The 18,779-nt window shown below is 38.1% G+C and overlaps 3 protein-coding genes across 4 annotated transcripts; all 3 read right to left on the reverse strand.

Moving 5' to 3' along the window:
- Positions 1 to 6,471: 6,471 nt before the first annotated feature.
- Positions 6,472 to 10,640, reverse strand: LOC148100922 (uncharacterized). 2 transcript variants are annotated; one of them, XM_087846873.1, is made up of 4 exons: positions 10,490 to 10,640; positions 10,241 to 10,377; positions 8,723 to 8,825; positions 6,472 to 7,868 (listed from the first exon to the last, which is right to left on the reverse strand). In XM_087846873.1, exons 2-4 carry the CDS (start codon positions 10,337 to 10,339, stop codon positions 7,543 to 7,545), a joined length of 528 nt encoding a protein of 175 aa, XP_087702999.1. In that variant the 5' UTR covers positions 10,340 to 10,377; positions 10,490 to 10,640; the 3' UTR covers positions 6,472 to 7,542. The 2 variants fall into 2 exon arrangements, with proteins under 2 accessions (XP_087702999.1, XP_087702998.1); XM_087846872.1 differs by having other exon boundaries at positions 10,241 to 10,640.
- A 411-nt stretch (positions 10,641 to 11,051) lies between these two features.
- Positions 11,052 to 11,963, reverse strand: LOC102791855 (claudin-4-like). Its single transcript, XM_087847367.1, has 2 exons — positions 11,831 to 11,963; positions 11,052 to 11,527 (listed from the first exon to the last, which is right to left on the reverse strand). Exons 1-2 carry the CDS (start codon positions 11,958 to 11,960, stop codon positions 11,052 to 11,054), a joined length of 606 nt encoding a protein of 201 aa, XP_087703493.1. The 5' UTR covers positions 11,961 to 11,963.
- Positions 11,964 to 17,669: 5,706 nt separating this feature from the next.
- On the reverse strand, positions 17,670 to 18,233 carry LOC148100923 (claudin-4-like). The gene has a single exon (XM_087847366.1). The coding sequence runs from the start codon at positions 18,231 to 18,233 to the stop codon at positions 17,670 to 17,672; it is 564 nt and encodes a 187-aa protein (XP_087703492.1).
- Between the last annotated feature and the right edge of the window lie 546 nt (positions 18,234 to 18,779).

Below are 18,779 nucleotides of genomic sequence, written 5' to 3' on the forward strand. Positions count from 1 at the left end.
AAGTTAATGTCACAGGCGGTCAAGTTTCTGCAAAACCTTAATAGACTGTATATTTGACATAACAATCAAATTAACTTCCAAGAGCTCCCATGCTTTGCTGATTACAGAATACTACTGGGTTTTTAAAATACAGCCTTCTTACTGTAAAACTGTGCTGCAGTTTTTACAGAAATTTGTTGCAGTGCTCCTTTTTTCAGAGGAAAGAACAGGACCCATATTAATAAACTAGCACAGAAAAAGAAAGCGGAACAGGAGCTGAAGTGATTCATTTCCATTCTTTGGAAGTGAATCACTTCAGCTTTCAGGAGGTGATAATCACTCACCTCCTGAAAGCTGCACTTGCTGGATGCCTTGAACTTCCTGATGCCAGTATACCAACTCCTCCTTCAGAAAACTCCAACATGATAATGGGAACTATACCAGCACGAACAAGTCCAAGGGAGCGTACTCCACTCTACATTTAATATGTAGTTGTAAGGGCGTAATAGAGTGCTGTGCAGAATTCTGGAGCCACATCTCATTTTTCTGTTAGAAGTTGTCAATTAGTTTTGCAGCTGGTATAAAATAGTGATTGCATGCTCCTACTTAACATTCTGGGAGGCTAAACAGTCGTAATTTTCTTTTGCCATTAGTGTTAAAGAGGTTGTTTGGTTTGTGGAAGTTGTCCAACTCAGCTTTCAAGTCTGGATAGACAAAGGTCAAATGAAAGTTAATGTGTAGGTTTTCTGTACCTGTTTACTGTATTAGACAAGTCTGTTTCCTGTATCAGGGAAAGCTTATCAGATAACCACTATATTAGGTTCAGCTTTGACAAACTAATCAGTATCCTTAATAAAGCAGGCCATTAAGTCAGCTTCATTGTCCAGGAAAGATTATTTAACTCCAAGGCCTTTCAGTTTTTCAGGCACTTCTGATCCCATTTATGTGTTATTTACATTTTTTTAAAGCAAATTCAACAAATGCAGCTACATAGTCTGATTCATTCGGTGATTCTGCTTTTACATTAATGCATGGTACATGTTTTCATAATACAATGCAGTTGAGCTGGGTCAATAAAATAAAGCTTCAGACATTTCAAATGTTTAAAGCAATGGCAGGCAACAACCTTCAAGCTTTCAGCATTGAAGTTTTTAATAATTATGTACGCCGGTGTGCCCAGCCACTATATTAGATACATCAGTTGCAGCTTTGGCACCTACCTCCTCCCATACTATTAGTCATAGGGACATCATTCAAATACTAAAATGATTAACTTAATTTTGTGACATATGCTTCTGTAGACAGAGTTTTGGCATATATTTTAAATCTCAAAGATCACAAATGCCTGCAGAAAATGAAAGACTTCATATGTCAGTCACAGCAAGTGGTATGATAACTCAACTTTGGGTTTCAAGCCAAGCTGTTCTTTCTGCCAAGTTTCTCTTTTACATCACAGTGGGTTCTAAGGAAATTTGAGGATGTGTTTTATCTAACACGTCCTTTAGTTTCCATAGAACTGAAGAATTTTTAAAGAGGTTTTTATCTCAGTAAACCTGTGTGAAGCGTGTTATTCAATAGGCTGTATTTGACTTTTGATGGTGTTTTTGCACATGCCTGGATTACTTTACTAATGTTTTGAATTTAGTTTTTTTATTGACGTTTTTTCCTATTTAGAATAGGATCTTCTTGTTTGTTTGTTTTTAGTTCCCTTGGTCTTTTCTATTTAGGTTTCACACACAGTTGCTGGTATTTTGGCTCATTCCTCCATGCAGATCTCCTCTAGAGCAATGATGTTTTGGGGCTGTTGCTGGGCAACATGGACTTTCAACTCCCTCCAAAGATTTTCTATGAGGTTGAGATCTGGAGATTGGTTAGGCCACTCCAGGACCCTAAAATGCTTCTTATGAAGCCACTCCTACGTTACCCAGGCGGTGTGTTTGGGATCATTGTCATGCTGAAAGACCTAGCCAGGTTTTATTTTCAGTGCCCTTGCTGATGGAAGTTTTCACTTAAAATCTCATGATGCATGGCCCCAGTCATTCTTTCCTTTACACATCAGTCATCCTGGTCCCCTTGCAGAAAAACAACCCCAAAGCATGACGTTTCCACCCCCATGCTACAAAGTAGGTATGGTGTTCTTTGGATGCAACTCAGCATTCTTTCTCCTCCAACCACGGCAAGTAGAGTTTTGGCCAAAGCGTTCTATTTTGATTTCATCTGACCATATGACATTCTCCCAAGCCTCTGCTGAATCATCCAAATGCTCTTTAGCGGACGGGCTTGAACATGTACTGGCTTAAGCAGGGGGACACGTCTGGCACTGCAGGATTTGAGTCCCTGGCGGTGTAGTGTGTTATTGGTAACCTTGGTTACTTTGGTCCCAGCTCTCTGTAGGTCATTCACTGTGTGGTTCTGGGATTTATGCTCACCATACTTGTGATCTTTTTGACCCTCTGGGGTGAGATCTTGTGTGGAGCCCCAGATTGAGGAGATTATCAGTTGTCTTGTACGTCTTCCATCTTTTAATAATTGCTCCCAGAGTTTACCTATTGCAGATTCAGTCTTCCCAGCCTGGTACAGGTCTACAATTTAGTTTCTTGTGTCCTTCGACAGCTCTTTGGTCTTGGCCATAGTGGAGTTTGGAGTGTGACTAAGTTTGTGGACAGGTGTCTTTTATACTGATAACGAGTTCAAACAGGTGCCATTAATACAGGTAACGAGTGAGCTGGACGATATGGAAGTGAAGTTGGACTTGATTGATTTGTTTCGCACGACCTCTGTAAGTGGAAGTTATCGGGCTGTTTTTTTGTTTTTAAGGCAGACACTTTTTTTTTTTTTTTTTTTTGTCATTTCGGTCCAAACTCCATACTGGTTGGTGGCGGTAATGCACCATTTTGCTCTTTGCCAACCGCCAGTAAACCTTATACAGAAGAAGAAGAAGACAGTAACGAGTGGAGGACAGAGGATCCTCTAACAGAAGAAGTTACAGGTCTGTGAGAGCCAGAAATCTTGCTTGTTTGTAAGTGACCAAATACTTATTTTACACCATAATTTGCAAATAAATTCTTTAAAAATCAGACAATGTGATTTTTTGGATTGTGATTTACAGGCCTCTCTCATCTTTTTTTTTTTTCCAATTTTTATTTTTCAAATGCCAGACAGTCATAAAGCACATAGGTACACATAGAAATGATAGTCTCTTCTTTCTCCCCCCACTCCCTTATAATAATTTAAAGATGAATATGTTACAGAAAGATGGATTAACCCATTCAAAAAACAAACAAACAAACAACAACAAAACAAACAACAACAAAAATCAACAATAAAGTGCTAGTACTTATCCTTATAGATTAATATTACCATTAATCAACATTAGTTAATATTAATATTAGTGACTGCTTGCTTCTTGGTCGAAGCAAATTAATAATGCTGGAATATCTTAAATGAAGTACTCTTATGAGGTGGTACTGCCAGCAATAGCAGGAAAATTTGTGCACGGTCATGTGTTGGACTACAAAAAGATTTCTCGTGCAAGACAATAAGGTTATTTTGGATAGCTGTGATACAAAGGTTATTTGGTGGTTTGCCAAAAATAGCAATATGTTGAGTCGGAGTTAGATTTATACCTAATATATCTAAAATTGTTTTGAAGAATTAATGCCAAAATTCAGCCAGCCTGGGGAACACTCTAAACATGTAAGGTTGCAAGGTGTCTGTGAGCATCTATTACATTTATCATCACATTTATCTGGATATAATTTTAAATTTTTTTCTTTAATGTAGGGTAGTCTGTGGAAAACTTTAAATTGTATTAATGAAAGTCTGGCACAACTAAAAGACGAATTAATGGCCCCTACAGCTTCCTCTCAGAAAGATGCATGTGGAGTTCCGACTCCCATTTCATCTTGGTCCTATGGAAAAGAGATTCGCTAGGTGGAGAAACTAGTTTGTAAAGGTAGGAAATATGGCCCTATGGTAATCTCTCTCACATCTTTTAAAGTGGGAGAACTTGCACAATTGGTGGCTGACTAAATACTTTTTTGCCCCATTTGTATCTATAGAGTAACTTCTTATTATGCTCATAGATTTAAATTACTCAAGTATTATAAGTCGTTATAAAGTATTATAAGTTGTTATGCCAGAGTGCCAAGCATGTTTCAGAGAAATTCTAACAGTTACATCCTTCCAGTTCCACAAAATGCCATTACCATGGTGATTCACAGCTACACAACTGAAACAGCTGGGAAGAACTGATAGGTAACAGCCTAATCTCGGGGATTTTGACAATGGATATACAGTATGGGATATAAAAACATGCCAATATTTTTGATTATCTATGCTTATCTATTCTTCAGCAAACTGGCATACACCTTTGGTTAAATTTATAAGGCACACTTATGTGGCTAATAAAGTGGCCGCCCATTTTATTAAGTATGCAATTGTGCCTAGCCACTACAGATGTTAACCTGTGTACCCAGCCAAATTATTAGGTACGCCCATGGACAATTGATCAGGTACAGGCCTTGCTACTTTTTTAAGTGCCAATTCTCCTCAGCTTTTTTAGCTAACCTATTTACTTTCAACCTTTTAGCACAGTAACAAACCCATTGCAGTTTCTCCAGAAATTGCATTGAGTAATATTTCTGCTTTTGTATGTACACACAGTTGTGGAAGGAATGTTTACCAGTGGCTTTACTAGAATCATTTAGTGAAAATCCAAGTAAACATAGTCCACAAAGTCACAGTATCAAAGTGAAAGGTTGCGAGGCCATAGTATAGGCTGTCTGTTGGCTGCTCACACTAAGAAGATCTAGCCCCACAGTGGGCTGCCCAGAATGTTGTTAAAAAATAAAAAACAAACCAACTAAAAAACAAGAAGAGCTACTTTCAGCTATTCCCTCATTCACAAGGGGTTACAACAGGTAAGCCATTAGGTAACCCAGCTGCCTGCATATTTTCTTTGAAGTATACTATTTCTTGCACAACCCCCAAGGGTTTTATGTCTGCTTCCAGGGAAAGAGACTTCAAAGGGTTCTTTCACATATTATGCAAGGTTCCATACCACTACACTATGAGCTCACTATTAAAAACAAACGACAAATTTTAAAAAACAGCCGTCATATCTTATCAAATGAGTTTGTCTTAGTAAATGGAATGCAGCCTGATAACTTTAACTTAAGTTCTTTTACAGTATATCATATGTATCCAGGTTAACTTCCTTTTACTAATGTTTTGAATCAGCTCCCTTTGCTCAGTTTCATATTCCAGGAAATGTAGTGATGGGGTTTGGTGTGTTTTCATTTTCTCTACAATAGCCAACTTCATTTGGCCAATAGCAGTTTTTCCCCTTTCAGGGCCCTATGAGGGTTTTCTGTGAGCAAGCCCTCTATGGGTTGCCCATAGAAAACCCTCATGGGTAAGTTGTGAACTGCTGTTTTTCTTTTGACTAGTGATTTGAGTTACTGACCTTTAAAATAAATAAATAAATGTACATACATACATACATACATACATACATGTATGTATGTATGTATGTATGTATGCATGTCTGCATGTCTGCATGTATGCATGTATGTATACGTAAATTACCAGGGCCAAATAACCAGCAAATGTTAATCCCATCTAAGTATCAAGCAGTAAGGGCTTGATTCATTTTAATTTTACTTTTCTCTGTGTCATGAATTGTTTATTATTTATTTGCCACATTATTGCTGTCTGTGTTTTGGTTTTGAATTTCTAGGTCCTAGGTTTTGGTCCCTTTGCCCCCTCATGTTACTCTGTGCTCCTTCTGTTCTGTGCCTAGTCTAACCTGCCTGTGTGTTCCTTCTGTTCCAGTGTAGTCAGGTCTCTGTACAAAGTCCATGTCTCTGAGTCTGTGTCTTTGCATGTGTGTTCAGTTTCCTGTTTTATTGTGAAGGTCCGTGTCTTATGTTAGTGTGTGTTGTTTCCTTCTGCTTGTTGCTGTTTCATCTGTATTGTCTCCGCGAGTCTCCCTGTTTCCTCTGCGTTCCTTCCTGTGTCCCTCTGCATGTCATCCCGTGAGTTTTGGCTTCAGTTTCATTTGTTAGGTTTTTCCAGTTTAGGTTATTTCTTAGTTCTTTTCCTCGCCATCTCCACTTTTGTCAGTAGTTTCTTCACTCATAATTAAAAGCTCACTCATCCCATCAATGTCAGTGCCTGCATCTTGGGTCCTGATTTTCACACCCCACACACATATCAGATTACCTAAATGTCTACCCCCCTGTCTGCTAGATGATGCAACAACACTAGCAACTGTCAGTACGATTTAATCAGCAGCCACATCCATTAACATTCGCTCCCCCCGAATGATCTATGGTTTGCCAGGTTTTACTTTTGTGGCCTGGAAAATAGGCCCCAGAACCCTTAAATGATGTTAGTACTCATTCACAAGTTTTACCTTTACTTTTAAAAAAAGAACACAAAAAAAGGAACGTTCATAAAATTACCTTTAATTGCAGATAAGCTTTTTTAATTAAGCAACAGCAAAACAAACAGCTCAACAAGACAATAACAATGAAAACATCTTAATCATCTTAAAATGTATAAAAGATTATGAAATTTAAAAATAATCAAGTTTAAAATGTTGCTAAATATCTACTACTGGTCTTGATTCTGTTGTAGAAGAGAAGAGAGAGAACACCTTAGCAACAGATGGAGTCTCTTCCTTACCATGCAGAATGACGCACATTCAAAGAACTCTGTACAAAGTTTCCAAAACTTCCTCAAAGTTCCAATCCAACATGGTGGCAGTGAGCAGAGTAAATCCCCAAAATAGTCAATCCAATTTATAATCCATGGTGGTTTGGAAAAAGAAGGTGAAATCTTCTGGGTTTCTTGCAGAAAATCCTAACTGTGAATTCCAAGGTCTTCAAATTCTCCACTCAACAACACTCTCCAACAAAAAACAACTTCTTCCATCTGCATGGGATTTTTATACATGTTGTTGTTCTCATCTCCGCTTCCTCTCTTTAACCCCACCATCAGCCCACATGACATTCACATTGTCCCAAAGTTAAGCCACACCCTTTTGTTCTCTCTATAACCTTTCAGACAGATTAACTAAAAAGTTCAATCATTCATTAAAATGGTTACATTTTCTCATACATATACTGTATTTCATTATACATTTATATGCTGTAGCTCAGCCATACATGAATATGTTCTTCATCATGTCTCATTCAGTTTATATGCTGTTTTACCTCAACATGATTTCTCATTAGCTCAATCACATATAAACATACTTTTTCTCTTTATGACTGTGTTATGACTCTGTCTTTGACAATCTTACACACTCACTCACAAAGAAAGAGCCAAGGATGCACTATAGTCATAACAATGCTCCCACAATCTAGGTGAAAAAGCAAGGCATCAAAATTATTTCATTACTCAAACAACATATTCTTACCCCTCATATTGATTAGATTTATTCTTGATTATACTATGATTAGAATTAAGCATGATTAACTATTAGCAAAAACACAAGTAAATAAACTCAGTTTTAACACTTTTCTGTTACAAAGGCTGAATGTTGCGTCCTTCTATTCAACTTTTGGGTAAAGATAAGCTGGGGGATTTCAATCTTTCAATCAATTTTTTTGGCTGCTCTTCTTTTTTTTTCAATTTTATTCCCCCGTTCAACTTGGATTTCAACTTGCTCCTCCAGGCCAACAATTTTCCCGACCAGCCTGGAAGCAAGCAAGCCACCATGACTCTCAGCAGCTTTAGCATGAGTCTCAGCAGCCGTACGAGCAACCAACCAATCAACTGGAAGGCATGAGAAATTAAGCAGTACCAAAAAATAACCTCGAGAAGCCACTGTGCAATAAAGATCAGTCCTTCTGGGGTGACTTTGCTGATGGGGAGATCAACTGTGGACAACAAACACAAGCAATGACATTTAATATAATAATCCGTTATTGTGTGTTTATTAACAGCTTTCCTATAAAGCACATCGCACTATGATTTGAATTGAATCAATTATTTATTGGGAATAATCATCTGAATGAAAGTCTGGTAGGTCTGATCAGCAGGTGGAGTGAAACACCAAGATTTTTCTTTAGTTTTACATTGAACAGAACATCTTACTATAGATCAGTTTCTACATTTAATATTACTTTTTTTGTTGTTTGCTTATGATTTGTTTTGAGACTCATTCTTACATCCTCACCCCCTGCTGACGTTAACCCGCACCAGTTTGAATATCTAGCATACAGAGGATGCAGTCATCACAGCTCTCCATCAGTTCTTACAAAACTAGACCAGAAAAAACATCCAAGTGAGAATGTTGTTTGTAGATTTGAGCCTAACCCAACAATCGGCTCAGTCAATTTGCTGTGCATTGGGATACTGGGTTTGAATCTTGAATCTTCTTAATCTTAATCTTTTTATAAAAAAGTAAGGCTCAAAAACAGCAAAGAAAATTCAATACTGCAGCAGCAGGACTAAGTGAATGTTAAAGGCTGTGGGGACACAGTCCTTCCTCTGCCAGTCACAATAGAGGTGCTATTTCTGAAATGTCTAAATTACCCTTTTGTGCAGAAAGAACAAGTCTTCCATCTTTACATACAGCCTATGCTTTGTTGGTGTTATCTAAGCATCTGCTCCCCAGAGCCTGGTGAGTGTAAATGGTAGGTGAAGGGCAATGCCACTTTTTGAGCATGTCTAAAATTAAAACTTCATTGTAGTTTTCTAGTCACTGGCCCATCAGAAAAAACATCCTTACCTTGAATTTCATTAGCCTTCAGGAATTGAGAGATGTACTGTAGTACTGCATTTAGATGATTAGCCACACTTTCAGCAACCACACCTATAACCTGAAGGAAATCCTGGAAGGTGGGAAAACGGGGGTTAATAGAAGTAAAAAGGAAAAAAAGAAGGGGGTGGACAGATGGAGACATGGTAAGTTACAGCCTAGATTTACCTCATTTATACCTCATATTGCTTGCATTTACTCAGTGTATCAAACAGCATCTACTCATGTGAATTGTCAGTTTGATCTTGTTAGACATATACAGTAACTGTGGGCCAAAACAAACACACAGTTATCTATGAAGCGGGATTACTGATATTCCATTTAGGAATGTCCATAGTCATTAAATCTATATATGCACACCGTGCATTAGCAGTGGGGTCACAGTTTGCCTCTGCTTTTTCCCATTGAGACACTGATAAAACAGGAATGGAAATTTCTTAAAAACCATGTTGTCTTTTCACGTCTTTATATAAACTGGTGATTTTGGCAGAGTAGAAATTTTTCTCTCCAGCACACATTATGTTTGCAGTGTTTCATTTACAACTGTAAATTACATCTACACATTACTCCACTTTTCACTCCCTTCAGCCAACATGGCCCTGCTCAGTGCCACTGAGTCACATGACTCCAGGTAAGCTAAACATGCCAGAGCAGGGAGTAGGAGTCAGAGCAAAGTGAGAAAACCCTACCTGAATGATGGCCCTTTGTTTGTTTAAAAAAGTGTGTGGGCTGTGTGGGCTTAATGTCGACATTGATCAACTTTTATTATCGTTACTGATCCAAAATAAACTGGATGAATGAATCAATGAATTGAAAAACAATCCAAGGCCTTTTTGTTTCCATTCTTGGTAACAATTATTACCATGCTGACACCACCCAAGAGGCAAAAACCTTACATGACATTACAGGTTTTTTTCCAGCTGGGCGGTTTGTGTGCACATGTGAAGACTTGAGAAATTCCTGAACCAATTTGATGGAAGGACCCAACATTTCACAAGGCTTCACCTGGCCATTGCTACTAGACCCAAACAGCAACATTCAGAAGCAAAAGGTAAAGTAGAAAGCAGCTGTATTGCTCAGTAAAGTAACAATGCAGGTCAAAACAAACAAAATTTTAAACTATAACTGTTCTTAGAAAAACACACGAGGGACACAGTACATGTCAAAGTGCAAGTGAACACTCTGCTGAAGTTGCTTATTAGCACAAAGCACCAGAGACAAAAGACGGCCAAAATAAAACAGGAAGAAGCAACACGCTGGAACAGACACGAAGAGGGAAAGATAAACAAACACAGAGACAAATCAAAACTTGATTCTCAGAATAAAGAATTAAAAACTAAAATAATTCCAACTACAATAAGAAAAAAATAATACAGAATCATAGCCTGAAGAAAAACTATACTAAATGAATGAATGAATGAATAAATAAATAAATAAATAAAGATAGTTTTTCTTTAAGATAAATAGATATAGATAAATAGCAGCTACCTTCTCCACCGACAGCAACGTCTGCTCCCCTACTAGCCTGCCCAGGTAGGTCCTTCCCTGCGAGGCCAAATCAGCCACGGTTGCCCGAATCTCCCGCATCTTCTGGGGTCGACCCTCGAACTCTGTTGCTTCCAAAACTGCAAGCACGAAGAAAACCAACGCAAAAAGTCTGCTAAAACGTCCTCGTAGGCAACAGAAGAACATTGTCGATATTGGCTTTATCGCTGACAGCTAGTAAATAAAACACACCTCTTAACAAAAAAGGATGCGATGCGCGACACTGACGTTAAGGCGCCGTTCTGACTGTAAAGCACTTTGAGGTACAACACAGGTATTTGGAAACCCTCCTCCTAACTGTAAAAAAAACTCTGAATGCCCGCCTCTTTTTTTTAATCTTCATTTTCCATGAGTGTAATCACCTAACGTTTATTCGACCAATTTGAGTTAAGAGAGATATCTGCCATCTGCTGGACCGAGCCTGAAACTTCCTTTTGTTTCTCTTACACACACACACACACACACACACACACACACATATAGATATAGATATTTATCTATATATATATAGATAAATATATATATATATGCAAAAGTAAAAATTTAGATTAAACACTTGTACTGCAAACATGGCTGCTTATTTGAATCATGTCACTTTCCTGATTGACAGAAAATGATGTGATTTCTGCTGCAATACAATTTTCCTGAGCGTACAAATAAAATATCTAATTTGTTGTTTTACCCGGGCCACACAAAGGAGGTAAAAATCTTTTTTCTTGTTCTCAATAGCAGGTTGTGCATTTAAATGTAGGACTTACACAGGGCGGCTGTTGGAGTACCTAACCTCACAGTCATTGACATTCATACGAGGATGGGAGCTGCAGAGGAGGCCTCCTCCCAGGAACAGCAGTCCTGCAGAGCCCCAGCCGATGTAAAGCGATGATCCCAGCTCCCTCCTCTGAGAACTGATCAAAGTTGGGTTGTAGGAATTCTGATTGATAATGTGGGCTGTCCAAGTTACAGGGATTAGGAGCAAGACACTCGCAATGATGACGATAACCCCAGAAGCTATAGTCACATTGCTATTTTGACTTTGATCTATCATACAGTTACTGAAGCTGTACCCAACTACACCAAACAGCATCCCAAAGAACCCTAACAAGATGGTGATGATGATGAGTGCTCTGCTAGCCTGCAAATCTTGAGGTAAGGTCAACATCGAATCATAGACCTTACACTGCTTTTGGCTCGTACTCTGGACCACACAGCTCAGCCACAAGCCCTCATGGACAGAGGGCGACCGTGGCTGGGAAGCGTATCTGTAACCAGAAGGTCGCCGGTTCAATCCCCGGGCTCTCTGTCCTGGTCGTTGTGTCCTTGGGCAAGACACTTCACCTACCGCCTACTGGTGTTGGCCAGAGGGGCCGATGGCGCGATATGGCAGCCTCGCTTCTGTCAGTCTGCCCCAGGGCAACTGTGGCTACAACCGTAGCTGCCTCCACTAGTGTGTGAATGTGAGAGTGAATGAATAATGGCATTGTAAAGCGCTTTGGGTGCCTTGAAAAGCGCTATATAAATGCAATCCATTATGGATTGCCTGTGCTGTGACGATGTTGGAACGAATGAAGGGCGTCACTCTCCACATTGGGAGCACACAGGTGATGATGCTCCCCAAAAAGCCAATGATAGCCAAGACCAAACCCAGAAGCTTACAGTCAGCCATCGTGATGAGCTTTGCTTATCTCGTCAAAGAGGAAAGATGGTGTGTTCTTGAGAGCTGCATGAAAGGAGTCAGGCAGGAAGTGGTTTTTAGGTGCCTGTAATAATTAAAGGAGAAGTTGACTGTTTCTTCACTGATGCATGCAAAGTTACATATAAAGACCAATCACCCCCCAAAAGAACATTTCATTCAGAAAATCTGTATATTAGATATTAGCAGATTTAAAAAATCAATCAATCAATCATTTGAAAAAGACATGGAATTATTTATTGGATGATGCACACAGACTTTTCAAGAAATCTGTGAAATGATAAATGGACTGATTCTTCTTTTCTACTTTCCCAGAGCACTCAAAGCGCTTCAGACAACATGCCTCTTTCACTCATTCACACAAGCACTTTTTTCTGTTCTTAAGTGCTTTCTAACAGTCACACACATTCAAAGTGCAATGGATGCATCCCCTTGTGTTAGATAACTTTCTGGCACTACTCCATAACTCTCTGAGCACTGTTCCCAACATCAATCATTTTAATTGGGTCCTTTTGACAGTTTTAAGGGCAAAAGTCAGATATCAAACATACTGCAGAGAGAAAACAATGAATCCTCCTGACAGCTTTGTCAGGTTTGCTGCCAGGGGTGGGCTACTATATCTGTTAAAGAAGGGTTTTCACAACTTTGGCAACTGGAGACAGGCAAAAAGTGTCCCAGGTGCACTCTCAGGTGGTCAAAATTTGTTTACTTCATGGGTTAGAGATGGGTGGTTCACCACCTTCTGTCAGCGGAGAGGCTCCCAGGTGCAGCTTAGTGGGACCAAGTTTATTTAACTCTTTGTTTGGACTAGTTACCACTGGCCATAATACAATCAAAGGTTACTTTTTGTTCCTAATCACTACACTTCAGACAGTATTGATCACATATGCTCATTCAACAAGTGGCACAAACTTCCTTAATATACTTGTGAATAATATTTGATCTAAAAGTGTGGGTCTTGTGATCTTAAACATGCAGGTTAAATGCTTATCACAGTGATTCTATTAGATAAACACTCAAGTGTAGGTATGTATACAGTGTATACAAGTATATATGGTGACATAGTATATATGTGAGTACATGTTCAGTGTAAACAGGTATATATGTCATAAAAAATCCACAACAGTGTAGAGAAAAGAATTACAACTCTCAATAACTTCTAGTGAGAGCGACAGTAGATTTTCTTAAAATAATTTGTGATCAGCTGACCTGCTGCTTTTTATGGATGTACGCACCTGAATTAATCCAGATGTCAGCAGATGTTATATAAGTTGTCCTGGTTGATTTCCATCCTCTACACCGAGAGTACACTGTTTATACTGTCTTTATATTGGACACTCTAAAGTTGGTATGAAGGTGGAATTCAGTGAATGGATCTCAGCATCATCACCTAAAATTCATATGAATATCTGCTGCACTTGATGTAACACAACTCTGACCCAACTCTGCGCACAGGTGATGATGCTCCCCAGAAAACTGATGATAGCCAAGATCAAACCTAGGATCCGCCTACAGCCAGCTGTCATGATGAAGCTAAGCTGATGGTTTTTCTTGAAAGCTGCAGAAAAGACTTCTGCAGGAAGTGGCTGAATCTGGGTTCCTCACTTAAGCATTACATTTTTTACTTTACACTCTGAACCACATCTCTGTATAACCAACCTGAGTGCCTTCTTGGTAATTACCATAGTGTTAAACTACAGATTATCTGTTTCAAATTATCAGTGTGACGTTGTCAGGTTTTTCCCTATAATTGTGAAGCTTTTAGACTCCCAATCACCACACCACTGCCTTTGTGTTTGAAACATCATCATTTGTTCCCTTTTCTCTTTTTGCCTCTCTTTTTGCCTCACCTCACCTTTTTCCTCACCTTGCATGCCACAATGTCTATTGACAGCAGATGGTAATGTTAAGTTCCTGGAAAGGACATATGGCACACATGGACTGACATGTTGGTGGTTTGAATGATATCAGGTTTATCTTTATCTCGGGAAGCCCTCTTTGCAATTTGTTGCTCCGTTCCCTGTTCAGCTTGTGATCATTTTGTTTTAGCAGGAGATAGCATACAACTATTACTCACTTTACTGAATTGTAGAGGGGGACATCCAAATGCTCTGTGACTTGTGTCAAAGTTATTTGATGAGTACATTAACTCCAAATTAGTATATAAAATATGTGAACACTACTTTTCTGCATTTACAATACAAAACAAAAAGTATAGCAAAAACAAAAATCCTAAACAGCCACATTAGCAAATGCAGACTTTGATTAATAAACAAATTTAAAAAACAAATAAATAAGCAAAAAAAAGAAAAATATTTTCAGAAACAGACAATCAGATAAGACCGTGCAACTTAAGATAAATATGTATATTATAAAATATTGTGTATTGTTATGACTGTTTGTTTTTTCTTTACTAAAGAAAGGCATAGTTAAACCTGCTCCACTGTATCTTTTTGATGCTTACACTTACACATCCAACTGCTACTACATCATTTTAATATTGAAAATGATCTATACAAGAATGTGTGTGTTTCCTTCCACCCCTATAAACAAAACATCAAAATAGTAAAAAAAAAAAAAAAAAGGTAAACTTTCTTTGGAAACAGACAAACAGCAATAAACAAATTAGATCAGTCAGTCTTCACATGTAAATGCTGGGTTTGATTCTAATCTGTTGAAGCGTGAAACATTTAGCAGAGGAAATAAGCACTGAAAGTAGGCTGAACTATATAAAGAACAGCTTAGAGAGAACCGCGGTCTAGTGATGGGATTTCCAGCTCTTTTTAGAGAACCGGCTCTTTCGGCTCGGCTCACTAAAAAGAGCCGGCTCTTCAGGTTGTTTTGTTGCTTTAATTAATTTATTATTAAGAATAATATAAAATTGTGCACAAAAGGAATTACTAATGTAAAAAAAAGTGGTTTTATTTATATATGTTTATATATAAATATTTATGGTGGCCCCTAAAGCACGTACAAACTCCAAAACACATTTCTAGCATGAACTGAACTTCCAAAACTGAGCTACATGTACCTAGATCACTTAAATTACAAAATTGAAAGCATGAAAGCATATGTGTATTGTTTGTGTATTTATACACAAGCACTGTATATATTCAAATAATTTAAAAAAAAATGTTAATTTACCTGTTACTACCACACACCAAATCGGGTCATTGGTACTTCCTGGCTTTTGTAACCACTAGGTAACAAAAGCTCAGCACTGCCCCCAGCATCCTGGAGCACTTCTGTTGTGTTTTGTACGTGTTTTGTAGTTTGTACATGCTTCAGGGTTTGTACGTGCATCAGAGTTCGTACGTGTTTTGAAGTTTGTACATGCTTTGTCTGTAGGGGCCAACGTAAATATACTTTTATTTATTCACTCCACATAAAAATAAATAAATCATATAATACAAAAACCAACTATTCACAGTTCAACTTTTAACTAATTAAATTTTCAGCTTTGTCCTTTTAAACTAATTTAAAGTGAAACAACACAAAACACTGCAAACCACAACACAATTAAATATAAATTAAAATGTGAAAACAAAAAGAAGACGCATATTCTCTGTCATATGGGCCTGCATGAATAAACTTTCTGAATCCTTTATCATCCGCAACTGAAAATAGTTGTGGATGATTACTATACCTTTCTAATGTGACCCTGGCTCTCTTTCTCTCTCTCTCCCTCCCGCTCTGTTCCTGTGCTACTGCGTGTGTAACTACTGCCCCTCCCCCCTCTTCCCAGCGCAAAGCACAAGAGAAGCAAAAAAAGTGCGAGACAGAGAGAGGGTGAGAGAAAAAAACAAACAAACACTGCTTGTGATAAGGAGCCGGCTCGCCTCGTCCACGTCAAAGATCCGGCTCTAGAGCCATTTCGTTCGCGACCGACACATCACTACCGCAGTCCAAACAGCAAATGTCACAAACGTTTGTAGCAATGGTTTGATGCTCACTTTACTTTTTTTTATTTCAAGCTATGCCTAGAACAGTAATGAAAAAATAATAAAGCAAAGAAAAACATCTTACTTCAACTTTTATTTTTGATTTTAGGTTTTCTCATTAAAGGATGATTGTGTCTTTAATAGACTAATGATCAGACCTGTTTGGCACTAAATTATATTCTAAACTGAAAAAGAAGTGGCCTTGTGGTGGTTCCTGTATTTCCCCCCACTTGTGAGGCTTTGCCTCGTAGATATTCTGTGTCAACAATGTTATTATTATTATTACTTTTTGGCTTTTCATTTCATTTGTACATAATGTGAATTCCTAAAAACATTTTTGGTGATTAAATCACAACAAACTAACATATGATTAAAAGTCCAAAGCTAATTTTAGCAGTTTAAGTGTTTAATCAAGCCCTTCCCGGTGTCATTATGAGGACTGTGAAAGTTTTGCTTTTTAAATCACCCACTACACCAAGGGTTTCAAACTGAAATGAGCCGTGGGCCACGGCTGGTACCGTCATCTCATTGGAGGGCCACTTTAGTGTTCAAGAAGTATAAAAACAAACAAACGCCCACAAATATTTCTGAAAAAGTAGTGTTTTGTTTGTTTTTTTAAATTTCGATTATTGTATAACAAAACAAAACTGCAAACATGAACACAATTTCTTTTTCTCACTCTTAACTAACCGAAGGCCTTTCATTGAACTACCAAATAAACACATTGGTGCTCTCATTCTGGTCAGACACTTGGCAACACTTCTGCTATAATTTTGTTTGTATTTAACAAAATAAAAATGCAGACATAAATGTACACGTTAGTTTTTGACTGTATTGTTTTCTTTAGAAATAAGTCTCTCACTACTGAACTAACACTGCGAATCCCTCAACAGGTTTGTGCTCTCTGCTCATATTGCATTCATATTATTTTTTTTTCTTTTTAAGAACTTATTTTAACATTGCACTCAACAACAAACAAACTCTCGTAACAAAAAAAGTAACAAAAAAAGTAACTTCAAGTACCAAACTGCATTATATTTTGTCACGTCAATATATGGGCTGCAAGTACGGGTGACGTGTGCCACAAGTGGCCCCCGGGCCACATGTTTGAGGTCCCTGTATTATACTGTATTCCATTATCAGACTATTTGTAAACAAAAAACATGAAATACATCTTTATGAGGGCACACACTACTGTTGGCTATACTATTATTGTAGCACAAAGTACCTTGAGGTACCTGCATAAATAAATACAACTGAACTGAATTGAATATTTCTCTCTCCCTTGACCCACTCTTTATGCAAAAATATACACAACTCCTTAGTATCTTATAAATAAAGACATAAACACAAACACAAATTGTAATCAGACTCTTTATTTAGATGTTTGAAAATAAAGAGCCACTGCCATCAGATGCAACAAAGAAATGTCTGCTCTCACATGCTCTCACATTTAATGTACATTTTAATGGTACATGATCACACATTGAACAGACAAGCAAAAACCAAATATAAAAAGAAGTATTTAAAAACAGCAAGTAAGACAATAATCCAAATCATTATCAATATTGAACCAGTTTAATAAATCACAGATTTAAACTTGTGGCTGCTCAGTCAGATTTTACAGAAAGTTTAAATACACAAACTTTGGATTTTACTACTCATCCAAATTACACATTTAAGTTTCAAAGAGCTTTTACTCTTTCTAATTAACTGCTTTTTCTTTTTACAAGACCCTGATTTACACAGAGGGAGGTTGGGAGTACTTGACATCATAGCTAGTCTCCTTTTTGAGTGGACGGGAGCTGCAGAGGAGACTTTCACCCAGTATCAGCAGCCCTACAGACACCCACCCGATGTGGAGCGCAGCTCCCATTCTGTATTCTTCATTGTAGGATTCATGAGCTATGGTGATTGTGGTCCAGCAGACTGGTATGAGCACCAAGACACCTGCAATGATGAAGGCAATTCCAGAAACACAGGCCTCTTTAGTCTTTTGCCTTTCATCCTGAACATTGGTGGTGCAGTTGCCCCCTACCACACCAAGCATGATACCAAAAACACAGATGACGATGGACATGATGGTGAGCACTCTGGCAGCCTTCAGTTCTTGAGGTACATCCAGAGAAATATAAGCTTCACATACTGTCCTGTAGTAATCGTCCCGACTCTCACAGTACTTCCACAAACCCAGCCCATTATTCTGAGCAAATTTCCAAGTGGAGCCGATGCAGATGGCCATGCATCCAAGAGAGCCGAAGATGGCAAAGACCAAACCCAGAAGCTGCCTTCCACTAGCCTTCATTATAATGATTTCTTGGCGTATTCTTGAGAGCTGCAGTAGCTTATCTGTGAGCAAAGAGCTGAGTGGGAAGTGGTTTGTAGGTGGTTTTTATAATCAGAGACGTCTGTAGCTTCCTCAATGAGTATTCACATTTTTAAAGTTGGCTGATTATTTAGTACTGCCCTTTAGCTAAAAAAGTGTTTCTAAATGAAACACAGAGTTACAGAGATGCATGTACCAAAAGAGGCACAACGATATAATTGCTTATTTTATCATTTGAAATATTTTGAAAAAGCTCTTTTTTTAGTTGAATGATACTAACTATTCTAAATGAACTGCTATATGTCCCCAACAGATAATAGTGGAAAAAATAACACTACCTCAGGGGTACTTTAGTTTCAATGTCAACTTTTCATTTATTCAGAATTGAGGTGATAAAACACAACCAAAATCAAATATGTTTCACTAAAAAGTGTGAAATTTATTCACAGCAGATGCTAAAGTAGGGTGTGTGTGTGTGTGTGTGTGTGTGTGTGTGTGTGTGTGTGTGTGTGTGTGTGTGTGTGT

Source organism: Neolamprologus brichardi, chromosome 10 (assembly GCF_056152115.1).
Source record: "Neolamprologus brichardi isolate AB-2024 chromosome 10, ASM5615211v1, whole genome shotgun sequence".
NCBI lineage: Eukaryota > Metazoa > Chordata > Actinopteri > Cichliformes > Cichlidae > Neolamprologus > Neolamprologus brichardi.